General features: G+C 40.0%; 2 protein-coding genes across 10 annotated transcripts in view; one reads left to right on the top strand and one right to left on the bottom strand.

Moving 5' to 3' along the window:
* PWWP2A (PWWP domain containing 2A) overlaps positions 1–3251 on the bottom strand; it is a 31873-nt gene extending 28622 nt beyond the window's left edge. For 2 of the 3 annotated variants that reach the window (XM_075509887.1, XM_075509888.1), the window contains exon 1: positions 2364–3251. In XM_075509887.1, coding sequence (XP_075366002.1) covers positions 2364–3049 — 686 coding nt within the window. In that variant the 5' untranslated portion in view covers positions 3050–3251. The remainder of the gene's footprint in view (positions 1–2363) is intronic. The other variant, XM_075509889.1, reaches the window with a different exon arrangement.
* Positions 3252–3733: 482 nt separating this feature from the next.
* The window catches only part of FABP6 (fatty acid binding protein 6), a 46246-nt gene continuing 25102 nt past the window's right edge, over positions 3734–24877 (top strand). For 6 of the 7 annotated variants that reach the window (XR_012776857.1, XM_075509896.1, XM_075509894.1 and 3 more), the window contains exons 1-2: positions 3734–4388; positions 5079–5166. Coding sequence is in view for 2 of the 7 variants with exons in the window: in XM_075509891.1 (XP_075366006.1) it covers positions 5136–5166 (31 nt within the window). In the remaining 5 variants the exon portion in view is untranslated. The remainder of the gene's footprint in view (positions 4389–5078; positions 5167–24877) is intronic. The other variant, XM_075509892.1, reaches the window with a different exon arrangement.

Consider the following 24877-nt stretch of genomic DNA (forward strand, 5'->3'; position numbering starts at 1 on the left):
GCAGACAGTTTGCCTGCTACAGATGACCTTTACTGCAAAGGGCTGCAGTAGATCTGCTGCATGACAGAAGGATCTTCAGCACACAAGAAAACCTCAGGCAAATGAGGGGATATTTGTGGTCAATGTGTGTTTAGTAAGATATGATCTCTTTCAGGAGTAAGGGAGAAGCTGGTATTTTCCTTCTTCACACACATAGACCCCTAGAAGTAGAGAAGCACATGCTTTGTCACCCTGCTAACCAGGGCAACAACATAATTTTGCTGGTATAACTTCAGACCTACAAAAGAATAAATGTTAACTAGCATTACAACTTAAGTTGTAATGCCTTCTGGCCTGTTTTGAGATATAACATATTTCACACTAGAAGTGAGTACAGTTTGCAGATCACATTTTAGTACTTGGCTTCAAAAGGTAAATTGATAACTCAGTATTTCAAACCACAACAACTGACTGTGCTCATTTCGGCTGGGATAGAGTTAATTTTCTTCACAGTAGCTAGTATGGGGCTATATTTTGGATTTCTGCTGGAAACAGTGTTGATGATACAGGGATGTTTTTGTTACTGCTGAGCAGTGCTTACATGGAGTCAAGGCCTCTTCTGCTTCAATAGGCTGGGGGTGCACAAGAAACTGGGAGAGGACACAGCTGGGACAGCTGACCCCAACTAACCAAAGGGATATCCCATACCATATGACTCAGTATATAAAGTATATAAAGCTGAGGGAAGAATAAGGAAGGGGGGGACCTTTAGAATGATGGCATTTGTCTTCCCAAATAACTGTTATGTGTGATGGAGCCCTGCTTTCCTGGAGATGGCTGAACACCTGCCTGCTCATGGGAAGTAGTGAATTAATTCCTTGTTTTGCTTTATCTATTAAACTGTCTTTATCTCAGCCCACCAGTTCTCACTTTTACTCTTCCGATTCTCTCCTGGGCTGGGGTTAAACCACGACACTGACAAATTTAAAACTTACTTCCATGATGTTACCCAGAACTTGGGTTTCAGAAAAGGCCTTCTGTTTCAAAAATCAACCAAGAAGCTAGGCCCAGGACAAAAGTGCTGGTCCCTAATACCTTTCCTTTTAGAAAGCATTGACAATATTGATATTACAGGAAGTTAGTAAACAGCTACTAGTAATGTAAAAGGGAGTGATAAAAGACATACAACCACACATGCAGCTGAAATTTGGGGGAAAAAAACGCTGCATTTTTTGCATACCAATTATTTTAAACAACCCTGGTTAAATTTCACTTTTCTCTCATGTACTTGCACAGTCTTTGTATGTCTAGAAGACAAACACTAAGACAAAGAGGTATTTTCACCTGTAAATAGCAGTTAGATTGTTTATAAGCTATACAGTACCACTGATGACTGCTGGCCTCCCAAGAACCCCTTGCTATAGGAAGGCAATGAAAAAAGCAAAACCCAAACCTCACAGTCTGATAAGGCTTTAAGTTATTTTGTGATACATAACAGTTCCCCCCCTCCAAAAAAAGGGTATTTAAGAACCATTAAACTTCACCCCATTCATTGTATACAAGGAGCAATCAGTACTAATAACTGTACTTCAGGACTGTAATAGCCTGGTTTGAAAACCACTAGTCTGAAAACCAGTACGTACTGAAAAATAAGGTTACCTAGGCAATGTAAGACACAAGCCAACAGGAAAAACAGATGTCTGGGTCTGTGCATTTGTACAAAGACTGGAATAAATGCTAACATCTGTAGCTCAGGTCCTTTTTGCCCGACAGACAAGGATGCTGGAGGCCCAACGTGAATCCCAACCGAGTCAAAAGGATGTGCCCATGTGCTCGCCCCTCTCCCGGCTCCCCCATTTTCTCATTCCCACTCGGGACTGCTTTTGTTAAGGACAGTACTATAAAACGGGCGGCCGGACCGCCGCCGGCCACTGCTCACACCCCGTGCCCTGGGAAGGGCCCGCTCCCCCGTCCACGCGTTGAGGCCGAGGGCGGGCGGGGAGCGCGGGGCTGGGCCCCGGGCGGGAGGGAGGCCCTGCCCGCCCCGCTCCCTCTACCCCCTGCTAGAAGGGTAGAGGAGGATGCCCGTGAGCTGCTGCCTCCGTTCCCCCGGGAGGACGGGGGGGCAGGAGCCCCTTGCCCCCAGTCGGACCCATGGCTCCGGCCTCTCAGCGCGAAGGAGGGGAGGGGAGGAGAGGGGAGGCTGCTGCCGTCGCACCCCTCGGCCCCTGCCCAGGCCGCTCCCCGCCGCGGGGCGAGCCCACGAGGGGCCCCCCCCCCGAGGGCAGCAGAGGTGCAGGGCGGCGCGGGCAGGCAGCTGGGGGCGAGCTCGCTGTCCCCATCGCTGGGTGGGGGCTCTGGTCGGCTCCCTCATAAGATCTCACCTTTTAGAGAGGTCCATGAGGACCCCAGAAAAAAGCTTCTCTCCCAGCCGGAACGAGACCACCAGGGCGTCCTCGATGATGTGATCCAGGGTGACCCGCACCTCGGAGCCAGGCAGCAGCGGAGCCTCCGCCTCCCCTCCGGCCGGAGCCACGGGCACCGGGGACTTGGGCTCGACAGCGGCGGCATCAGCAGCATCCGGCTCCTCCTCCTCCGGCCGGGACGGCTCCTCCCCGGGCTCCGGCTCCGCGGAGCCCCCAGTAGCCGGCGGGCAGGGCTGCGGCTCCTCCTCGGGAAGTTCAGGGTGCCCAGCAGGCGGCGGGCAGGGCTGCGGCTCCTCCTCGGACTCCGGGCTAGGCGCTCCTCGGTGCTCGGCCGGGGGCGAGCCCACGTCAGGGGTGGAGGGCGGCAGCTTCTCCGTCCTCTCAGCTTCCGGCTCCCGAGTCCCAGCCGGGCTCCGAGTGAGCTGCACAGGCGGCGGTTCCTCGGCCTCGCCGGGAGCAACCTTCCCCCCGTCGGCCTCCTCCCCATCAGGCACCACCGACTCCACGGCCTCGGTGACGGCAGGGAGAGGGTCCGCGCCGGCCTCGCTGCCCGGGATAGGCTCCATCTCAGGCTCAGCTTCGCCAGCCCCCCCATCGCCCGGCACCGCTGCAGTCGCTGCCGCCTCCGCAGCCATGGCCGCCATTTTCTCTGCTGCTTCACCGCCGCCTCCCTCCAGCAGCGGGATCGATAACCACGGCCTTCCCCGCCCGCCTGGGAGGGAAAGCCCGCCCCCTAGGCTCGCATCCGGCAGCCTATTGGTGGGCGCGGTGCAATTTTCTACTTCTACTGGAGGATGGAGGAGTCCGTCAAGCCCAGCGGGAACTTCTCGTTGGTCAGTGGGGACTTCATTCAATGAAGAGTCGGGAAGAGGAAGAAGGGGTGTGGCTTACTGCTTTACAGGCCGTTACAGATTAGAGGGGTTGGCTCTCTAGGGCTGTTCCGCCACCTCATTGGTGAAAGGAGGAGCCGCTCCCGTGGGAGGCTGGTAATTGGTGGCGCTAAGCGTCCGTCAGGGGGGCGCGAGGCAGGAGGCGCGCGGTGGCAGGCATGCGGTGGCAGGCATGCGCGCTGCGGGCGGCCAGGAGAGGGTGCGATGGAAGATGGCGAGGGCAGGAGGGCAGGGGGGCGGCCATTGGGGGGGTTAGTTCCCCCTGGAGCGGCACCTCCGCGGGGGAGAGGCTGTTTCTGCTTCCCGGCTTGTACAGCTCCACACCCGCCGCCGCGCGGGTGCAGGCGGGGGGTGCTACTGGTCTGTGGCGCTTCCTGCCCCCGTGCTGTGGGGGCGAGCGGGGCCCTTACTGGGGAGAGGGGGGGTGAGTGAAAAACAGTGTGGTGAGCGGGCGGGTCGCTGGGGAGAGGGAAATGCGAGGACGACAGCGAGCCTGGTGTCTTTTCTGAAGTAAATCAACACTTCAAAATATTAAGTAGCGTGAATTAGGTACATCGGATAAAGATGAAAAGCGCAGCGTCGAAAAGGGGAGAAAAAGAGTTAACGTTTTCCCTTAAGATGTTCTGAATCAGTGGTTTTTCTTCCTGTGGGATCAATAGTTGCTACCGTGTGGGCATTTTTTCCCCCCAGGTAGGAAATCTTGTATTTCCTAAACAAAAATTAGTGAAAAAGGAAAGGTTTTAGTCTCTGACATGCATGATTTTACATTTTGGGAAGCCGAGTCCTTTGTAGAAAGGAGGGATTTGTTAGAAGGGAAGGATGGATGAGAAAGAAAAGTAGGAGCAACTGGAGACAGAAAGACAAAAGTGATCTTAAAGCATGAATGGTTTTATTCTTCTTAGTGCTATTATGAGAGATATATTGTTCAGCAACAAATGAAATTTTCTGAAAAGTAACAAGTCAAATCTATAAGATTTTCTTTAAAAATAAAGTATTCCTTTCCTTTCATGTTAGTGACTTTTACTGGCAGACTTCAAAGTTGCTACCAACCATATGCTCACAATAGAAACAGAGCTACACCCTGGGCTGTCAGGTAAAAAACTTATTTATAAGGGGCATGAAATACTAACAAAATTTTTGCAAGAGGTATGAAGAAAAAAATCCTTGATCTCATTTAAGGCCTGGTACTACACTCACCTTTTTTCTCTTCATTGTAGGAAAAGTGAGTTATATGTAATTAAAGGACTACAGTAATGCAAATATTTTTTTTTTAGTAATAATAAATGAGGACATGGAATAAATAGTCTTCTGTAACAGCAAAAAAGCTATGTATAACTGTATGCAAGTAAAACATGATCTTGCAAGCTGCTAGCTATAGGATTTTAGTAAGTAATGAAGGCATGATTAACCCACTCTATTGTCCTGATCATAGTGGTTTGACTTACGTAACATATACTCTTCCTTTTGTATCTGATTGTGGTTTACTTTGCACGGTGAACATAATGGTTGCATTATTGGTGGTGTAAAGTGTGTAAGGAACATATGGGAACATCAGGAAGAACAGCTAGACACATTTCTGGAGACAAATACATTGGAAATATAGTTAAAAGAATTTGCTAAAGATAAAACTGCTTGCTAAAGGTAAAACTGCTTAATAAATTTTTGTATGTTTTACCACCATATCTGTTAAATCAGTGGTTTGGTAGTGTGGGTGGATAGAATTGAATGTGTTTATTGGGGGAAGGAGTAGTAGATACTGAATTACAAATTTATTTTTTTCCAGCCATGCTCACAGCTTTGTCAGTCTGTATCACAGAGAAACAGCAGATGGATTCAGCGTATGATCTGTGGCTTAAAAGAAATCAGATTTGGTAAGCTTTTCCAAAGCTACCTACCATTAATATTACTTCCTAAATAATTTGAAACAATTTTGTTAGACCATATTTGTAAAAGATCTGTATTCTGTATCCTGAGGCCATAATGCTTTGAAAGATGGCAACTGTCTAGGCGTCCCTAAGGCTGAATATGTTCTTTGCCAGAATTCTGGAGAATAACGAGATTTGTGTTGCTACTGAGTTACCTTCATTTCAAAGCTATCCCTGTGCAAGGATTTCAGTTTTAATTCAGATCTGAGATTTCAGGTTTTTCTGTATGTTCTGCCAAGGAGAATGCCATAGTGGCTCTGGAAGGTTCACAGAAGTTGCAAATGGTTCATAAAGAGTTCTTATCTTGAAGAAGCCTGATATAAAAGAAGTGGTTGTAGGAGTGGAAGGAGGACTCTGCTGTTCTTTCCTCTTGTTATTTTTGTTATATGTAATTATGACAACATATGACATGTAGAAAATTAAGATTTGTTTCCCAGAAACTTTTTACCTTATTCAGATGAGTCCTAGGACGGATTAAAGAAACATATTAGTGAAGATAGCTCACACGTAACACCAGAACTGTTTTTACATTGCTCTCCTACGCAAAGAATTTCACTGTGCTTGGAGGTACTCCAGCTGTATTTCAACAGTAGACCAAACCATACTGTGCATGCACAGGACTGTTCTGCACATTAGAGGTATGATCATCTGTTCGAATGCTGTTTTCCTTATTATTGTCTTACACTAGTAGTAATCTATTTGTTCATTCCAAGACTAATATTGTGAGGAAAAGGCATCACATTAGCTAGAAGGTCTCGCAGGGTACAGGGATATATATCGTCATATATTCATATTCCATTTTTTAATTATTTTTTTTTTATTTTTTACTTGGGAGACGTAGTACTGTATTTCAAAAGCTTACAACACTTGCACTCAGATCAAAGTTTGCAAAAGCAAAGTTGCCAGACAGCTTTCACACAGGGGAGGCCAGAACTGTCATGGTCCTTACTATAAAACAGCATGGCTTGTGTAGATGCTTTGTACGGTTGGTGATTTTAATTGTGCTAGCCGGTCAGTTCAGTTAGCCACAGTTCATTTCTCTGGTGCTGCTGTGCCATGGCATAGAAGGATGGCAGTAAATTCTGAGCCTACAAGAAATTACTAACTAATACAAAGAGACTACTCAGCCCTGGAGCTGATGGGACATTAAGATCCAATAGCTCAGCCCAGCAGGCTTTTTGTTATGTTAAGTTCAGACTTATGTAGAGGATGGGCGTAAAATGGAAGATTTCCTCTTGTAAAACTTCAGGGAGGTTAATGCTTACTAAATCCACCTTGCTTTTCAGCAGGTGTTGCTTATAGCAGACAGTTACCATTAAAATGCTAACTGTCATCTTTTACATCTACTGGAGTCCCCAGCAATCCTTATGCTAAGCATAGGAAACAAATCTGGGTGTATGGCTTGTTAACACTCTGACTTGTTTCATTGCAATAACAGAGGCGATTATGTGCTTGACCCAAGCAGTTTAAACTACTAGGGGTTCTCAAAACAGAATATAAACAGCTCTTTTGCAGTATCATTTGCATGTTGAAAGATGCCATATGTGCTTTTAGAAAGAGGTAAGTAAGGACATTTATGTACCACTCTAATGGCCAACAGAAATAGGACACCATAGGTAACCCTTAAATGAAAGTGTACTAACGGTAGGCATGTAGATGCAGGATGAAACTTGTAAGTTTAACAAAAAAGCACTCACTGTGTAATTTTTTTTTCCATCCCAAATTCCTTTGATCACCATTTAATTTCTGTTTATTTTAGATCTAGCCTGTAATCCCTTTAGGATAGGGTTTGTCTTTCTGTGGCTGGTTTGCATGGTGATTGGCATAGTTGGGGCCTTGTTTCTATCCTGGAACCTTTAGAAACTGCCAAAATAAAATGTATGAAGTTAATGAAACAAATTGCACTAACACACTTTCTGTAGATTAAAACGAGTCCCCGTGTGTTCAGCAAGTGGCAGAAAGGACAGAAGTAGGAAGAAGAAACTATGAATTCGGGAGAGGAACTGATACAATTGGAGGGAATAAAATGATGAATTTGAAGGCAGGAAAAATGCAAAGTTCTATGAAGACGTAACAGCATATTGGCAGGCTGGGTAGCTGATGAAGAAGTTGTAGTAAGTTTGGGTTGAGTGAGTGAACGGATGTGATGTGGTTGCATGATGCCTGTAAGAAGTAGATACGATTGTATCTGTATGCATGGGTATACACGGGTGAAAGAATTGTTCTGTGTGTGTAAGCTGGGACATGATAAAGATTGGTTCTGGCAGGCTTAACTGTTTAAAGGCCTGTGCTTCTCAGTATTAGTGATGCTGATTTGCTCTGTCATGACCAAAATGTACTATTGTGCTGACCTAACTATGAATAGAAAATCTTGAAGCCTGTGAATAGTCACAGCATGTATGTGTGTTTCAATTAAGTGCATTGGGTTAGGGTGTGTATAGTTTAAGATGATGTATAGTGGTAACAACATTCTCTGGGCATCGAGTTCCATAAAAGTGCACTACCATGAAAGAGCCAACACACAATGCAAGGTTGTAATGGAACGATATACATAAATGGAGTATAATCAGGGTTGCAGTGAAGCCAAAGTGTATGATTGCAGCATATCTACAAACACTCAGCTTCCTTGAAGCTAACTTAGCTACCAATAAGAGTGAAACTGTGATAGCAGTCTCCAGAATGGGCTGCACCCTGGTAATTGCCTAGTAGCTGCAATTTGTGGTGTTACTGGTAGCCAAGCTAGCTGGATATGCATAAGTTCAGTACGCCTGTTCATGCTGCAACTGATATGTCTTAGTGTAGGCATATGAAAGCTCTAAACAAGTGTGTGGATTTATAGGGAGTGGTTATAGTGTCTTGGTAGGGTAGTAGACATTTTTGCTAATATCTAGACTGGGCATAAGAATTTTAGATTAGAGGTTTACAATTTGAAGTTCTAACAACCTTGCTGAGACTTTGTGACTCCACACATTAAAGGGTTTGTGGTTTCTATACAATAGCTCCAGTCTTTGCTGGCTTTTCAGCAACACCACCAAGAAATAGTGTACTACAGGGAACATCATACTTTTCTCCCTGCGTCAATCTGAATCATGGTGGCAATAGCTTCCTGTGACTGCTGTAGTGACAACAATTTCCTGTGACCCTGAGGGAAGGTCTGAGGGTCTCACGAAAACCTCCACAAGTCAGGGTTTAGGGACCACAGTTTTATGCTGTGTTAATAAATCCATTTTAACATTATTCAGTGTTTGCAAGGCTTGGTCTGCTATTGTCGTGAAATTTTCAAGGCTTTCCTGTTTAAAAAGAAAAAGTGAAGCCAATGTATGTAAGCAATGCAGAGGAATATAAGCAAACAAACAGAAAGTAAAGATTGGGTCTTGATTGTATGCTGCAGACTTACTGCTTCTATAACAAGTTAGGAAAGTAATGCTCTTAAAACAATTGTTAGTTACATTTAAGCTGTTTTGAAACTTCATTATTGATTTTTTACACAAAATTGGTATGGGAGGAGAAAATAATGAGTCATTCCTGTAATATTTGGTAACTGATTTTTGTAGCCATATGAACGTAGAGCTCATTTTGTTAGGTGTATGTATGATCATTAAAGGATTTGTAAAATCTCACTGCATGCACGCATGCCCCAGAAGTCTACCCTGCAATTTGAAAAGTTAATTATATGCCAGATTTCTTGTGAACAAGAGATGAAGCCAACGACTGGGGCTTTACCTAATGTCCATATGGAGAACTGATTTAAATCAATTACCATAGTTGGGGTTGCTTAAAAAAAATTGCAACTGTGAGCCCGTGGGGCGAAGCACTGACATTAGCTCACTGCTGACATCTCATGCTTATTTTATAATTTTAAAGAAATGTGAGTCTGAAACTACTTCCTGTCTTTTTTTATAATGACTGATTTCTGCTATCTTCTGAAATTTGTGCATCTGTAGGTACTGATGGTATCCACATTGTATCTCCACGTACTTTTCTATTCAGATAAAATAAAACAACTTTGAAGATGCAAAATTGCTAATACTATTATTGTTTCATATTTTGTCATCTAAAACCTTATCTCTAGTTTTGCATGCATACATTATAACTGTCTTTTAATAGAAGATCTTTCATTATTTTAGTATAAATAAAAAAATTGATTCATCATGTACTAAAAACTAGGTCTATAGTGTCTCTCAAACTGTGATCATTGTTATTAAATGATTAGCTTACTGATTGTAACTAATTCTTAGTAGATCAAGTGCCAGTCCTTTTCCCACACATATATGCTAGTCCTCTTCTGCAGTTACTTATTATCAGTATTAAAAGTTGTGGGCGTGGAATGGATTCATTCATTTCTATGATACAATTTTGTAGTGCCTGGCTAGATCAATGAATTTTATTGAGTCTTGGAGACTCAGTAAATCAAAATTAGTCTAAAATGTGACCAAGACATCAATGAGCAGAGTTTGCAGGATATCCTTTTAAAAAGTATTGTCAGGACAGTTCAGCCTTCATAGTGCTGTGGGCCAGAGATGTATCAGTGTACCTAGAAGCGGCTGATGGGCTAGGAAACCCAACTCTGTCAGCACGTGAGCTGCCTTGTGTCTGAGTCAGGTATGAAATACTCCAGTTCCTTCTTGCTGGAGCTACAAACCTCATGATGGGCTGGCAGCCCATCTGACCACCTCTTCATCAAGTGTGGCAGGCAGGGAAGTACTTCTTCCATTCCCCTGCTCTGATAGACCAGGTGGATTCAGTCTGGGAGATGCTAATTGGTTAACGTGGGCCTAAATGACTAAGAAAGTTCATTTTCAGTAGTGGTTTAGGTATAGAGGAAGGTATTTACATGACCTAAAGTGCCTAGATTAAATGGCCAGTTTAGGAGCTCTGTTAGTAAAGAAAGGAATCACTCTCAGAACAGTGGTTCAGAAAGGGATGCTAAGCTAGCTCTGAAGTGATCTCAGAAGACCATCTGTCCTTTTGGCTATATGGGTACTCTAGTTTCACAGTTTAAACATTGAAATTGTGATGATCACCTGTACTGCCACATTCTCAAGAGGTGAAGAAGGTTCTACAAATGTTAACAAGTGTCTGTTTGGGTAGTAAGTGACCAATCTGTTGAGGCATATAGCTTCATTTTGTCTTCATTTTGAGTGCTAAGGTTAAGTATTCTTGCAAGCATAAAGGCCTTAGGCTCTCTGAATAATTTTGTAGCTAAAATTTATGTATATTTATGTTTTCAGGGCTTACATGAAACAATGCAATTTCTGACTATTCAGGAATCAAATTACTTATATACATTCTTTAAACAGACTTGAGTATTACTTACAGAAGTGTTCTTCCTCGACAATTTTTGATTAATTTTCCGTGATGGTTTTAGGAAAGTTTAATTTTCCTGTTCTAGAAGAATGTGTTTTGCAAAGAGTAGAACTGTAGCTAGTGTATTCTCTTTGGATGACTCTGTTAATGCCAAGAGCAGCACACTTAGGGACTGAGTTACTGAATTTAAGATCTAGGGAAACTAAAAACTAGTTTCATTCAGATATTCATTTTTTTCTTCTTTCTTTCTGCCTGTTTAAAGATCTCCCTGTCTATGATTTGTAGTGAACAGAATAGTATATATTATTAGTCAAGTTTTATATTATCTTTTAGCCAGACTCTCACAGTGTTTTAGCATAAATATAAGGTTGTATAAAAAATCTACTGTAAAGGAAACCATTTGCTTCAAGTAGTCTATACAGCATTGTTCTTTCCTGTGGGAATGCAAGTCTTTGTATATTTGGATATGGTCAGTTATTTCTAATTTTGTGACTTAACTGTAATGTACGCATTTTAATTTTTCTGACTTGCCATGAATATTCGTATATGCTCCTTTCTGCCATATCTAACTGCTGCTTTTGCACCTTGATCACAGGTCCATTCACAATTGCGGATTTTTGCAAGTAAAAACTTATATTTCAGTTTCAAGATGATGAATTTATAGGAAAGTCATGTGTGTTCTCAAAGTGTCTAAATATTTCTAATCAAGCTTCCTAGGTTTGATAGGGAATGAAAAAGCGACTGAGTCTTGCCAGACATTTAGTTGTGTCTTATGTAGACATTTAGTTGTGAAATTCTGCTGTAGTTCTTCAGATTCCTTTATCTTTAGGTATAACTTACTGCTCTAAAACACAGTCATGGCTTTCAGAATCCATAGGGTTGCTGAAAGCTTAATTTAGCAGAGAGGTTGTTTAGTTTCATCTCCCATGTTAATTTAAGAATTTACACTGTCAGTCTTTTAAAGATCTCCCCTGTGGTTGTTAGATTCCAGCTCCTTTCCTCCTTAATGATCTGTGATGATACCACCTCCTTTGACATTCTACCAGTAATTAGTTAATAGATACCTGTTCTGTATTCTCTAAATCTTTACCCCTTCAATTGTAGATTGAAAAGAAAACTTTCTGAGTATAAGTTTTTTCATTCCTTATTTATAGGTTTTGCAGTGAGGTTTTACGGCACAGTATGTGTCAGTTACTCATTGAAATATGGTCCTGACATGGCAAAGCAGGACTGGACCTTACCTGAATTTGAGTAGGAGATCCCTACAGAATACTCAAGTGATTTACTAATTGAGTCAGTAACAGTCTTTCCCTGAATCAGTGCTAAATCAGCATCCTACACTGAGTAATGGCTCATGTAGTAGAAGAGTTTGCTCACAGAAACTATTATAGAACAATTCCCTTTATGGATACTCTGTTCTGATTGAATAAGACTTTCCAAAGTGAGGCCTTGCCATGCAACTTGTAATTTTCATAATGCAGTTTTTAACTGTGACTGTCCTTCGCAGATACCCTTGCTGCTGTGGCATGATCTCTTCAAGCTGCCCTAGCACCAGTAGAAATGTCCTTGATCCTTATTGGTGCCACAGCTGTCAGTGTGGAGAGCCCTGCAGTTGTGCCTGTTCTAATTGCTGAGTTATTTCTTTTATTTTGCATAGCAGAAGAAACAATTCCAGGATTTGTTGTAATGACCAGTCATTGCTAATACTGGTACGTTATGTAGCCTTAGCTTGAGGTTTCATTCTTTCAATGGCTCTCTTTGAACCTGAAGATCTGCTTTAGGACTAAACTCACTTTTGGCTCTCTGTATTTTTAAAGTAATTGTCCAAGAAAGAAGAAAATCATTCTTTCAAGGAAGCTGTTCCAGAATAGAGATTGGGGTGTAGCCCTTGGCGTGTTCTTGGAGGTACTGTCTTTGACCTGAAATGTAAAACAAGCCACTGAAGTTCTCCAGGTACTTTTCCTAAGAGTTAGGTTATTAGTCTTGATGACTTGGATATTTTCTTCTCTGTGGTAGTGTGATGTGGTTTGTGCGTTGGGTTTGGTGTTTTGTGTTGTCCGTCCGTTCCGTCCCCGTCCTGTCTGCCCCCCCCCCCCCCCAATTGAATGCAGCAGTCTTAGGTATTAAGTTGTGGTTGAAATGTGTTAAGTTCTGCACTGGAACAGGGTTGGGTTTTAGCAACTTTCCCATCTGAGGCAAAGGTTTAGAAGCTTCTTTTTGCCTTTAATTCTCTGCCATCATGTCCTCTTTTATCTTGTGACAGGTACTGCATCAAGCCACAATAATGATGTTTTTTAGAATCACTAGGATATTTCTGAATTGCCCAGAGATTCAGTTGTGAAAACGGCAGGTTCTGCAAGATTTGATGTTGTTTTATACCTCAAGCAGTATAAACCAGCTTCTTAGGATCTATGTTCTCTTTCTCTAGCCCCTGAGTTCCAGTCAAGAATGTCTAATTTAATGAATTCTGTGTGTTATACATGGACATTTAGGTATTCTTCAGGATGAAAGAGGCTATTTGTAACTAAGATTGTGTAAGAATTTACATTCTAAGCTCTAGTTCTCTCTCATTGCTTTGGGACACCTATAGGAGAGATTTCTAGATTTCTGTCTGAAAAGTATTAAGGGAATAAGTTGAAATGAAAGAATGGTTAATTTATCAAAAGCCAAACACTCTGTAGCTCTAAGTCTCAATCATTCCACTTGGCAAAATAAAATTGCAGCACAATTAAATGATCACAAATTATACTTCAAGTAATGCAATATATCTTATGAATATTTTGTATGTAAGTGAGTTTCAGAATATCTCCTTGGAAATGGAGAAATTTGTATAGCTAACTGTATGAAACATGAGTGATATGGTACTGAAAAATACAACCAGGTACTTAAACGCTATCTAAACAAATAGATATTAAGGGACAAAAGATGTGTGTGCAAACTTGCTTTTGGCATTGCCTGACTATTCTGTTCTTACCCATGCAACTACTGTTTTGTTTTCTTTTAAATTAAGGTACAAATACAATTATTTTATCTATGAATATATCATCTTGATCCATTGATTTCTGTTCAATCTCCTTTAATTATTTAAGAATGCTGTTTGTGAGAAACCTCCTTGGAATGTTTGTGGCAAATAAACAAGGCAGTAAGTATTAGTCAAATATGTGGCAGGAATATATTTAATACAAATTTAAAATGTTAGAACTATGAAAGATGAGTATTTTAAGTCATATGTAAAGAGAACAGCAAGAAACTATAGTATACAAATATTTCCTGGAAATTTCCAAGTAATCCAAATCTTTCAAATTCCTTTTAGCTCATCAGTAGTTTTTTAACAGTTTGTAGGTTTGGTTGTGTCTATCAGATCACATCCAGCTTGATTTTCTTACAGGATGAGCACAGCAACTGTATTTCTTTGCACCAGAAAATGGGAGCTGGACATATTTGGGTGGCACCTCTGAAAACTATCTTTACTATTTACTGATGGTCACCTGTGTTTTAGAAGAAATTGTATTGAATGTCAGGGTACCTGGAAAAAGCAATAATCAAATAATAGTTGGTAATTGAGTGAAACATTAGCCTTCCAATTACAAGTACTAAATCTTATTATTCAACAGAGGATTCTGCACATTATTATATTACTCTTGTTTTAAAATATCTGACATCATATCTGTTGTTTAGGATTCTTCACTGAGGATTTTGGTTTAATATCAGTTGTTTGCAGAGTGTCGATTAGATGTTAAATTAGATGCTAAATAGTTCTTTTCATTGTTGCTGAAGAAGTCTATGCTGCTGCAGGGAAAGAAATATCTAGGAGGTTCACTGTCCTTTTGAAATCTGAAATGGAGTACATCTATATTCAAATTTGTGTTTAATGAAATAATAAAGGGGCAAAGATATGGGCAAAAAGTGTCCTTTTTGGATAGGGTAGGCAGACTTGTTACAAGTTGGATTTTGTTTGATTTTGTGACAAAATAGGCAATCAGTCAATTACTTACTGTTGCATACATGTTGGGGAGGGAAATTACTCATATAGAAGTGGAAAGAAAATTTTTCAGAAGGACATTAACTGTCACTTTGTTTTTCTTTCTTAGCTGATGTAAGACTGAGTATTGAAGAAGTTTTCTTTTGTCTTATGACTGAACTAAGGTGGGAAAAAAACCACCTTGATAAGCAAGTTGAAAAGAAGATTGAGAGTTTTACTTGCCTGTTTTGATTTCCATTTCTTTCTTTTACTAAGCCCATATACTACCTAATTCATCTGGGACTTGTAAATTATGTGGGCATATAATTAAGTAACACTGCTTTAACACATTGCCCAGTGTAACCCAAGTTACTGTAGCAGCTTATATGAATCCACTTCAAGGGTGAGGTAGAACACCGTTAGTTTAAACATTGTTTCTCTTCTACAAGAGAAAGTCCTTCTACAAGTCCTCACAAAGGGGTGTATTTTACTGTTGTGTAAGCTATTATTATTCATTTTGTGATGGAGAAGGACTGAGATCCAATGTCTTGTGCAGTGGTTCAGCTGACTAGTTGCAATCTGCTAAGCTGCTGGAAGTTGTTTGTGTTTGATCATAACCATTTTTAAAAGTTTTTGTTTGGAAGGGAGCAAATTGCACTAAGTGAAAGTAGTGCTGAAAAGTTTCTCAGGATTTTCCATGCCATTCCTAAACCTTTCCCCAAAATTATTTTTGGTGTTGAACACATGCATTGCTATGTATAGTATTATGTAGTTATTGTAAAATATGTGAACATTTACCTTTAAATTATATGCAATGTGCTTGTTTGCCAAGTGAAACAGGATATACCTTCCTTTAAAGATGAGTGTTGGGTTTTTTTGTTATATGAAAAAGCAAATGAATAAATGCTCTATTTCCCTTTCATAAATGTTAGTGCATTGGGTACACAGCAGATAAGAAATATTGTGATGTCCCTCTGTTAAACCACTGACATCAAAATACAAACTATATTACTATATTCTAAGGTGTAATGGACGAACACCTCCTTCCGTCAGGGTAGGAATTAAACCCATTTACTAGACTGTCTTTATAGGCATTTAGGGCCTTTGAAAGCAGACTTAAATCAGTCAGTGAAAATCCTCAATGTCCAAAGCAAATGGTAATTTTGAAAGTTTTGAACTGTTTTTCCTCCACTGTCACATGGCAAATCATTGACAGTAGTGTAAACACCACCGTGTTCTTGTAACTGCTGGAGGCAGCTGTTCAGCAGGCCTAAGTAAGAGTAGCTCTCTTAAATTGATGACTTCAGTTCATGTCTGCTGAGCATCAAAGACCTGGTTCATTTCTGACAATTAAATGGAATCCTTTTATTTCTGCAGTTGTACCTCTTCCTCATTAATAGCTCTTATTTCATCTAGGCTTTTGTTCTGTCTTGTTCCTTTTGTCATAAATATTTCTCTTAGCCATCTATGAATAACATACAGGAAAACCATTGAACAAGATAATCTTTTTCTAAATGAAAATAATTTGACCAAGGTCTCTCAAGTATATTTAGTTCTTTTGCTTAATTCTTGAGCTGTTTATTCACACTGTCCCTTTTATATAATTCTTTTTAATTTTTAGTGCTATTAGTAATTATATTTCCTCCTTTAAATATTGTGTTGAGCTGGCACTTAAATTGCTTGTTACAATCATTGGCTCTTAAAGTGCTTTACAGAACACTGACTTACATAATCTACATTCTTTAAAAGAGAGAGAGAGAAAGGAGGAGGGAAGAGTAGGATGATTGTCTTAAATTAATACTTGATTCAGTCTGCCACGCTGACTTGTCCACTAGCCTTCAGTTGAGAGCTAAGATCAAAGCAAAGTGATCAGTGGGTAGCTGCAGTAACATCAATGCAGGAAAATTTTACATGGGAGTGTGTGTCTCATGATGGATCTGAATTCAGCCTAGAACTGTTTATCATATACCAAGATCATGAACATTGCGTGATTACAGAAAGTGAGTTGAAGATCACCATCTATTTTCCTTCAGATAACTGTCTGCATCTGAAAGATGCCTCTTCTTCAGGACACAGAGCCAGTCAGTAGCTGACTGTTGACAGAGCATGTCTATATAGACATTCTCAGATGGTATCACATTAGCTTAGCCCAGGAAGCTATGTTAATTAAGGGCCTTGCAGCAGGACAGCTCTTTTCCTGTAAAGGCAGTTGTATATTAACATGTCTAAAGGGTTGTGGATTGACATTGGTTTATGCCTGACCATTGCCCAGTTCAGGAAAGCAGGACAAACGTGCAGCTACATCCATCTCAACATATGGACAGGCCCACAGATCAATAAATCCTCTCACAGGGATAGAACATACTAGTGCTGTAAAGAAACTTATTTTGTGGATGTACAGATGATTTGCTTTGCAGGACTGTGAAATCAGAATATTTTATCACATGTTAAATGTACAAAAGATAAGATTATAGATACATGTGTGCTCTTTAGGATCAGATACCTGTTACTATGAGTTGACTTACCACAGCAATGAATTCAGTATAAATAGATATCCTAGCTTTCGTACTGTAAAGTTGTTCCCAACAGTATGACCCGCAAACCCTGTTCTGGAAATTGTTTCTTGCTTGATTCAAGTCAAGAAACCTCCTGGTTACTGCAGCATCTTTATAAGAAATAATTTACGTGTGTAGAGTTTCAAAAGTTGAAAGGACAAAAAAAATGCCTAAGGCAGGACTGGCATTTGAAGTAAAAGTGCATGTTGGGTCTTCTGAGTATTTCCTAGTTTTGTTTGTGTGTTTGTTTTTTTCTGACCTGTTCCCTTGTCCCCTTATTTCTAGGAATATGCTAGCTAGTTAATATTACCATTGTTTGAATGAGAAGAAACTTATGCACCAGCCTTTGTTTTATATGTAAAATTGTTCCTGAGTCTTGTCTTTTCTGCAGTATTTTCTATGTACTTGTATATGAATTACATGAACTTTATTAGCTCTTGTTTTCTATGGAAGTGTACAACACAAGCAGGCAGCAGCATTGCTTTCTTCCCCAGTAATGTACGGCACCTATCCCTTGAGCTCAAGGGCTGCTCCACAAATGCATCTCACTCTGATTTGACACAAGCTACCAAACAGGGGCACGGAGGTGGAAATGTTTATTTGGGCAGTATATTGCCCAAGGTGTGTGTTTGTTTTATTTTTTAATTTTCCTTCCGATTAAAGTACTTTCAAAAATGCAGACTGCAAGGTACTTGGAGGTCTCTTTATATGTTTGTATGGAGCACAAAACAATTGGGCCCAACCCTAGTTGTAACCTTTACCTGCCACTGTAATACAAATAACTATGCAGCTTTTCCTGCAGTACCAGAAAGACTATTTGTATCACATATAAATGTGTTGCATTTTATCCTCCAGCCCATATTATAAGTGCAGTGTTGTTCCTATCCTGATCCCTGCCTGCCTCCCTGCAAAAATACCCATGTCAAATTAATGGCTATATTGTTCAAGAATTAGTTGGTTTGGCGTAGGTTGTGGGTTGAAATGCATATGCTACTGACATGCCTGTAATGCATTGGTGACATTATTACTGGAGCTAGGATAAATTGGGAGGCCTAAACTCAAGTATAGGTAATGGTAATTAATTTAGAATTTCTCATAGAAGTCTTCTGAGCAAATTACAAAAGTCTCTTTTGCCTTAAATAATATGTCAAAGCAACTCTCTTGTTCTCTGGTTGTGGAAACACAGTAGTGTTTCTGAGGATGTTCTACATCTGTAGACAAGCTCTGGTCACCCCAAGATCAAGAGAACTTGCAGCTGTTGAGGTGTGGCTTTTCCTTACCTGTGGTCCCTGGAGATAAATCTCATGTCAAATAGGAATAACAGGAATGGTAAAATACTGGCCTTAATTACTTACAGAAGTGGGAATCCTACATAGTCTATTCTCATTTAGGTTTTTGTGCTGACAGAGCATAAGAAGATGTGACAATAGAGGAAATAGAACTGACTAGTAATCATTTGGAACCATTGTACTTCCTGAGCTGAAGCAAGCCACTGCCAACACATCTCTGACACTGTGTCCTTCTCTTTGTCACTTATTTGTAGCCTCAGCTTTGCTGGCTGTGAAATATGGACAATAACTTTTCATTCACAGAAGTGTAATGTGGCTTAATTATAGTGAATGTTTAAAAACAACTTGAGGATGAAAAGTGCTGTGTAAGTGCTAGATGTTATCCTTGACAAAGACACAGTAACCAGATAATTAGTCTTTCAGATGCATCTAGTTATTCCATAAATTACAAATTAATTTCTCTCCTTAAATTAAGAGTTATTGACACATTCAGCTTTCTTGCTAATTGGTTTACATGACCAATTGGATGTATTTCAGTAAAATGGCTGGTGAAGGCAAATGTATTTTCCAGTTAGATGTTGCCTTATGTGCAACAATTACATATGGATTGGCTACAAATCAGAGCTAAGCACTGCAGTAAGGTCAACAAAATAGAACAAATTTGCATTGGCATTTTCTAGGTAGATTTCAAAAGTGTGCTTATAATTGGCAGTCCCTCTTGAAGTCACCTTGACTTCACGGTTTACCTGAATAAGAGTGAGTAACTTTTGTCTCACATCCTTGTCTTACTGTCCACATTCGTAACTGGTATGTTTTGTAATTGGATCTTCCCTTAAGTTTGCTATCTATCCACATGATGTTTTGAAAGTTATAAAATGGAGACACTGTGGAGCCTGGGATTCCACACTAACTTGGTTCTTTCTGCCTCTCTTGTGATACGGTTTTGAAACCATTCAAAGGGGAGGGTGTGGCATAAATGACAATGTATCCAAGTTTTTCAAGCCTTTCCCCCTTGCTTAAAAAGGCCAACCAAAAGTATTGAAAGTTGTAGCGTACTGCTTAGCCATGCCATCCAGTGAAGCTCTCAGTTAAAAAAAAAAAAAAAAACAAACCAAAACAAAAAACCCCCCACAACCCAAAAAACACCACCAAAAAACCCCAGCTGATACCAAGGTCTGCAGTTCTCATGTGAGGGGGGGAAAAGCCACTCTGAGCTGGAATATTCCCATACCATGTAATCACATCAATATAAAGATATTCAGGGTAATATTCATTTCTGATATAATTCCACTGACTTTTTAATCCGATTACACTGAGGATGAATTTGTCCCTCATGGTGTCTGCAAACACACACACACAAAAAAGCACTAACAACAGTTGGAGAGGTCATAGCCCATTTGTATATGCTAATGTCTCTATGCCTGATGTGCACATTTCATCTCTTTATCAGATGCTCTGTTCTCTGACTAAAATTAGAATAAAAACTTGCAGTTAGCAGTTTTCATTGCCAGACTTTTTTTTCCTGGATTATTTTTTTGGTAACATTTTGCTGGAGGATTGGTTCTCATTCCTTCTTTGTCTGTCTGTTTCTCTTTTCTTTCTGTCTTTCCACAGAATTCCCTTTTATCCACCCTCTTACTTCCTCAGGCCTCATCTGACGTGCATGGTTTACCAAGTCAAGAAATGGCCCTTCTGATCTTGAAAATGTACCTCAGACTCTATGTGTCCCTGTCTACTCTGTGTATTTTTGTATTCTTGATAAAAATAATGAATGGTCCCTAGCGTTTAATAAAAATGACAAGTTTATTATTAATTTTTAAATATCACAGGTATTGAGGGGAAGATATAGGGAAATAAGCTACAGAGATTGCTCTCAGTCAGCCTTTTGGGGAGGGGGATGGAAGGGGAGAGTTGTTGTGTCCTTATGTCCTTTCTTTGGAAGAGAGTATAAATTTTTAGCTATTCAAATTAAGGTCCTTCTCCCCCTTTCACCTCCTCCCCCAAAATGAGGACTAGCTGAGGAAGTTACTGCCATCTTGTCAGTAGCCCGGGGGTATGCATATAGCATTCAGCAGCTGGAGCTGAGTGAGGTCATCCCACCTCATCTTTAACAGTGAAGTTAATCTTGCAAAATCTCTTCATTTCTCTGCCGTGTGCTGAACAGCTTTTCATTTGCATCAAGAAATGTGTGGTACTTGGAGTTTCAGGTGGGAAATACCTTCCTTCACCTAATAAAGGATAGCTATGCTATAACATTGTGATGTCACATGCCTTAATTCCATCAGCAATTTTGTATTTGTTACATTGTCTAACAAGGCTTGGTTAGCCTAAAGTTGTAGAGACCTTTCTTTGCTAAAACCCTATGAACATTAAGTATGCAAGGGAGAAAATGCTGTACTACTTTCAGGACACAAACATTCCCCTGCACATTGACAGCAAAATATGCCTGGCATGCAGTGACTTTCAGTGCTCCCTGAAATAAGAGCACTTAAAAGACACAGTCTTTGAGAGTTCAATCATTAACACAGTGAAATGACAGCGTGAACGTTAGGTCCTGATGACTAAGATATCCACACTTCTGACCACTCTAATTCTTTCTAGATCTTAAACCATTTTGCTTTTTTCAATATATCACGTGTTCTCTTACCGATCTTTATTCTTGTCAGCATCTCATGTTCTGTTTTCTTGTGGACTTTAAACCGTAGAATCTGTTGTGCTAAGTGTATTTCAAAACAAGGAAAAGTGTATCGCCTGTATTTTATGCATATCTGATATGCATGTTTTCTTACCATTACTTATCTAATTCCAGGTAGGATCAATTTATGGAGTATTCAGGCTCAGCCTGTCTTCCTGTCAGAGCTCATCAGCAATACCCAGCATGGTCCTTGGCAATTCACTTCCTTTGATAAAGTCAGGTCACTTTTTAATTGCTCTTAGCAGGTTATCTTGTAACTTCTAACTCTGAGAAAACACTATTTGCAATTGGTTTGCACATCAAGAGAAAGAATCCTTCAAGCTAAGAGCTTGCTCTGTTATCTTTCAAGGGTGTGCTTGATTGCCAATGGTTGGGAAATTGTGTTGCCCTCATTCAGAGACTCTCTTTAACTCAAGCCTTATAGCCATAGAAAAAAAACATTCCATCATCCCCCAAACAAAATAGGCTGTGGTTCTGATACTGTAATCAATAAACCACTGTGGTTTGTTATGTCAGGGTAAGTGCTTGGCAGCTAGTCTGCAAAACCATGTCAGAGATGATTAACATAAGAGACTTGATTATCCTGTCAATGATAAGGACACATGGTGATCAGTGGAAAAATTTGCAAGACGGTAAATGTTGCTTGTCCAAAAGTTTTGGGAATGTAGATTTGGAGTGACACAGTCAAAATGGAAACTCTAAGAAATCCTTTTCCTCGGTCCTGTCACAGACAAGTCAATAAAATTACAAATGCTAAGGTATAATAACATTGGCTGTGTCATTCAGCCTGTGTTTAGCCATGACTTCTGCATATCTCTCTGTTGGCAACTCTAAAAGCAGAAAATGAATGTAATTAGAACTAATCTTGATAATTTGCAAAACATTGTTTGTTCATTTTAACTGCATTCCGTAAGATAAGAGTGGCTGGATCTTGCATTTGAGCTCCTGCGTTTGTTGTTTGTCATGATTATTGTCTGTGTTCTACTTGACAGTTGAAGTCAACAGAAGTTTTGCCAAAGCATAATGTGCAGAACTGGATTCTTGTTTATATTCAGAGTGTTGTTTTGTTAGCAGGAATCCGTGAAGAGTTTTGACAGGTGATTTTGGGACATTGAGCAGGGTTTCAGAGCATGTCAGTGAAATGTGAACTGTTGCATTATAGGGGTGGGCATTATGACGATCTAAGCAGGAAGGCTGTGTTGTCTCACAGAATGTCACGTCACGCAGTTCTCCAGAGCTGTGCGCAGCCCATGGAGTCTGACAGCAAGGCTGAATTCAAGACTTTGTGAGTGTGCCTCTGTCAGAAAGCTGGAATGGAGTTGTTCAGATTTTTGCAATTCTTCCATTGGTCAAGTGACTTCTAAAGCTGCAAAAGCCAAATTTTTATATTATTGAAGTTATCAGGAACGCTTGCATTTTTATCATGTACCAAAGTCCTGTCTTTTTCTGTCTGGTTAATATCAACTCTTAGCGCGGAATCTACCGAGGCTGTATAGTATTTTCTACGAAGTATCTTGTGGTATCTGTCGGCCGGGGTTTCAATGCTGTAATCAAAGCGCATAACATTGTATTTTCTAGGCAAATGCTCAATGTCACCACACTTTTTGTTTGTTTGGTTTTGTTACTGGCTAATTTAAATACTAGAGAATAAGTTCTGAAGTAAAGTAATATGCCTGCCTTAGGGAAGGAAACTTGAATAGCGGTGCTCATTAGGTACTGCAGATTCTTAAATGGTAGTAGAATGCATGAAAATAGTGCAGAATGTTTAAACACACTATGTTATTTCACTGGGGTAATAGCAGTAATGTCTGATCTTGAATTACATATGAAGGACGATGCAGCACTAGTATCTTTTATAACACAAATTCTCTTATTTCTGGAGTTATCAGACTGAAACTCTCCCCACCCCCCAGCAAATAATATAAAGAAGAACGCAAACCTTCAACACTATTTCACCATCCTTGTGAGGAAATATGTTGGTCTAACTATGCTACATTTCTCTATAGTTGTACTAATCTAATTCCCCACTTGGAGGCTTATCACAGAATAAGGGCCAAGTGTGCAGCACCAAGGATATGCTGATGTAGCTGTATAGCACAGTTTATTTTAACAGATGGAGTTCCTTCCCCACTACAGCTAAACCCACCATGCTGAATAGTACATACTCTACTAGGAAAATATGACTTTGCCAGCCTAAATTTATTTCTATTCACTGGAATGGTTGGTTAGAAGTGTGGTTGTTTTTCTTCATGCTCCTAGTAGGCATAGTTAGGCTGCAAAAGCGTTGAGAACTGATTTAAAAATGCATTTTTCCCAGCATAGTTTATACTAGTTTGAAAAATATAGAAATTAAACTGCAATAGAGATACTTCATTCTGAAAAGGAAGGACATATTAATGATCTTTTTTGCAAGATTATAGGATTCCTCTATTTAGGCTCAACCTAACTAATGGAATAAAAAGAGAGGGAAAACTGTTAGAAAAACAAATGAACTGTAGCACGTCATTCTATTTATTATGGGGGAAAGACTGAGAATTATTTAAAATAGCAATGCTGCTTCCAAGCAATCTGCACTTCATACAGGGTTCATTCTTTGTGTTTTTGAGTTCTGCAGTCTAGATAATTAATGTTGGAGCACCACTGGCATTTAGTATTACTTTCACCGCCCTGCAATTGATTACTATGTTGGTTAGATGTTATGTTTACTGAATGTTCCATCACCAGTTCTTGTACTTCAGTCTAGTATATGTCTGGGCGGGGTCAGTTTGTTCTGCTTTGGCATCCATTCGAATGGCAAAAATGTTCTGAAATGCAACTTGAATTTCATTATGTATCCTGTCAAGTGACACATTTCTATAGTAAATGAGGTATGGTGAATCATGCAATGCAATGCAATGTAAGGATCTGCATCCCAAAAGAATTAACAGAATTAAATCATGCTATCTCTTAATGATAATGGAGAAGTTGCAGTTAGGATTCTGCATAAAAGCTAAAGCAGCCAAATATCTTAGCAGTGCAGGGGAAGGAAAAGAAGAAGGAAGATGAAGAATCAAAGATGTAAAAATCAGTATTGTTTAAAATTCAATAATTGGAATATAATCAATCATCACAAAGCATCCTCCATACCTTTGAGGAAGATGCATATAGGAGCAACTTCTGATGTGATACATGTTGTTATAACATGATTTATGTAGTTATTTAGTTGCCTTGTGCTATCAAATTACTTTCACTGAGGCTCTCTTGAAAAAAAGACAGCTAGTTACAGTTTTTTACGTTAGATGTCTAAACTACTGATGGCTCCAGAAGAAAAACTACCTACCTAAACTTTAGCGTTCCTCTAACTTCTTTTTTCCCAAAGGGTTGCCCTCGTGCAAAAGTTAGGAAGTTCTTAAGGTCCTTGAAATGCGTAAAGACAGCAATCATTTGGCATTGACACCCTTAGCTGATGAGGTGCTGCAATCAAGTTGTAGAGAGGTCAAATTCTGCTCCTTTAGGATTTGGATACTAAGCTTTTCCAAACCTAAATCCAATCCATTACTTCTTTTTCAATAGAAATTTTGTTTTGATTTTTTAATAAAGAAACGTTGGTAGCTCACACGCAATAATAGCATCTTATCAAATGTTGAACAGAATGGAATTAATCAGAAAAAAACCGAACACTTATTTTCACAACCTAGGCTGAGAGATTGCATAAGTCTCACTAACTGCATAATCATAAGTAGTACATTAGACTTTACTATTGTACCATTTTGTATTTTTAATAATCCAACTTTTTTGCAATACATTTTTTGTTTGTTTGCTTGTTTTTGAGTATTACATTCCTTGTTCTCTGCTCAGGCAAAATTCCCAT

Source organism: Mycteria americana, chromosome 8 (genome assembly GCF_035582795.1).
Source record: "Mycteria americana isolate JAX WOST 10 ecotype Jacksonville Zoo and Gardens chromosome 8, USCA_MyAme_1.0, whole genome shotgun sequence".
Lineage (NCBI taxonomy): Eukaryota > Metazoa > Chordata > Aves > Ciconiiformes > Ciconiidae > Mycteria > Mycteria americana.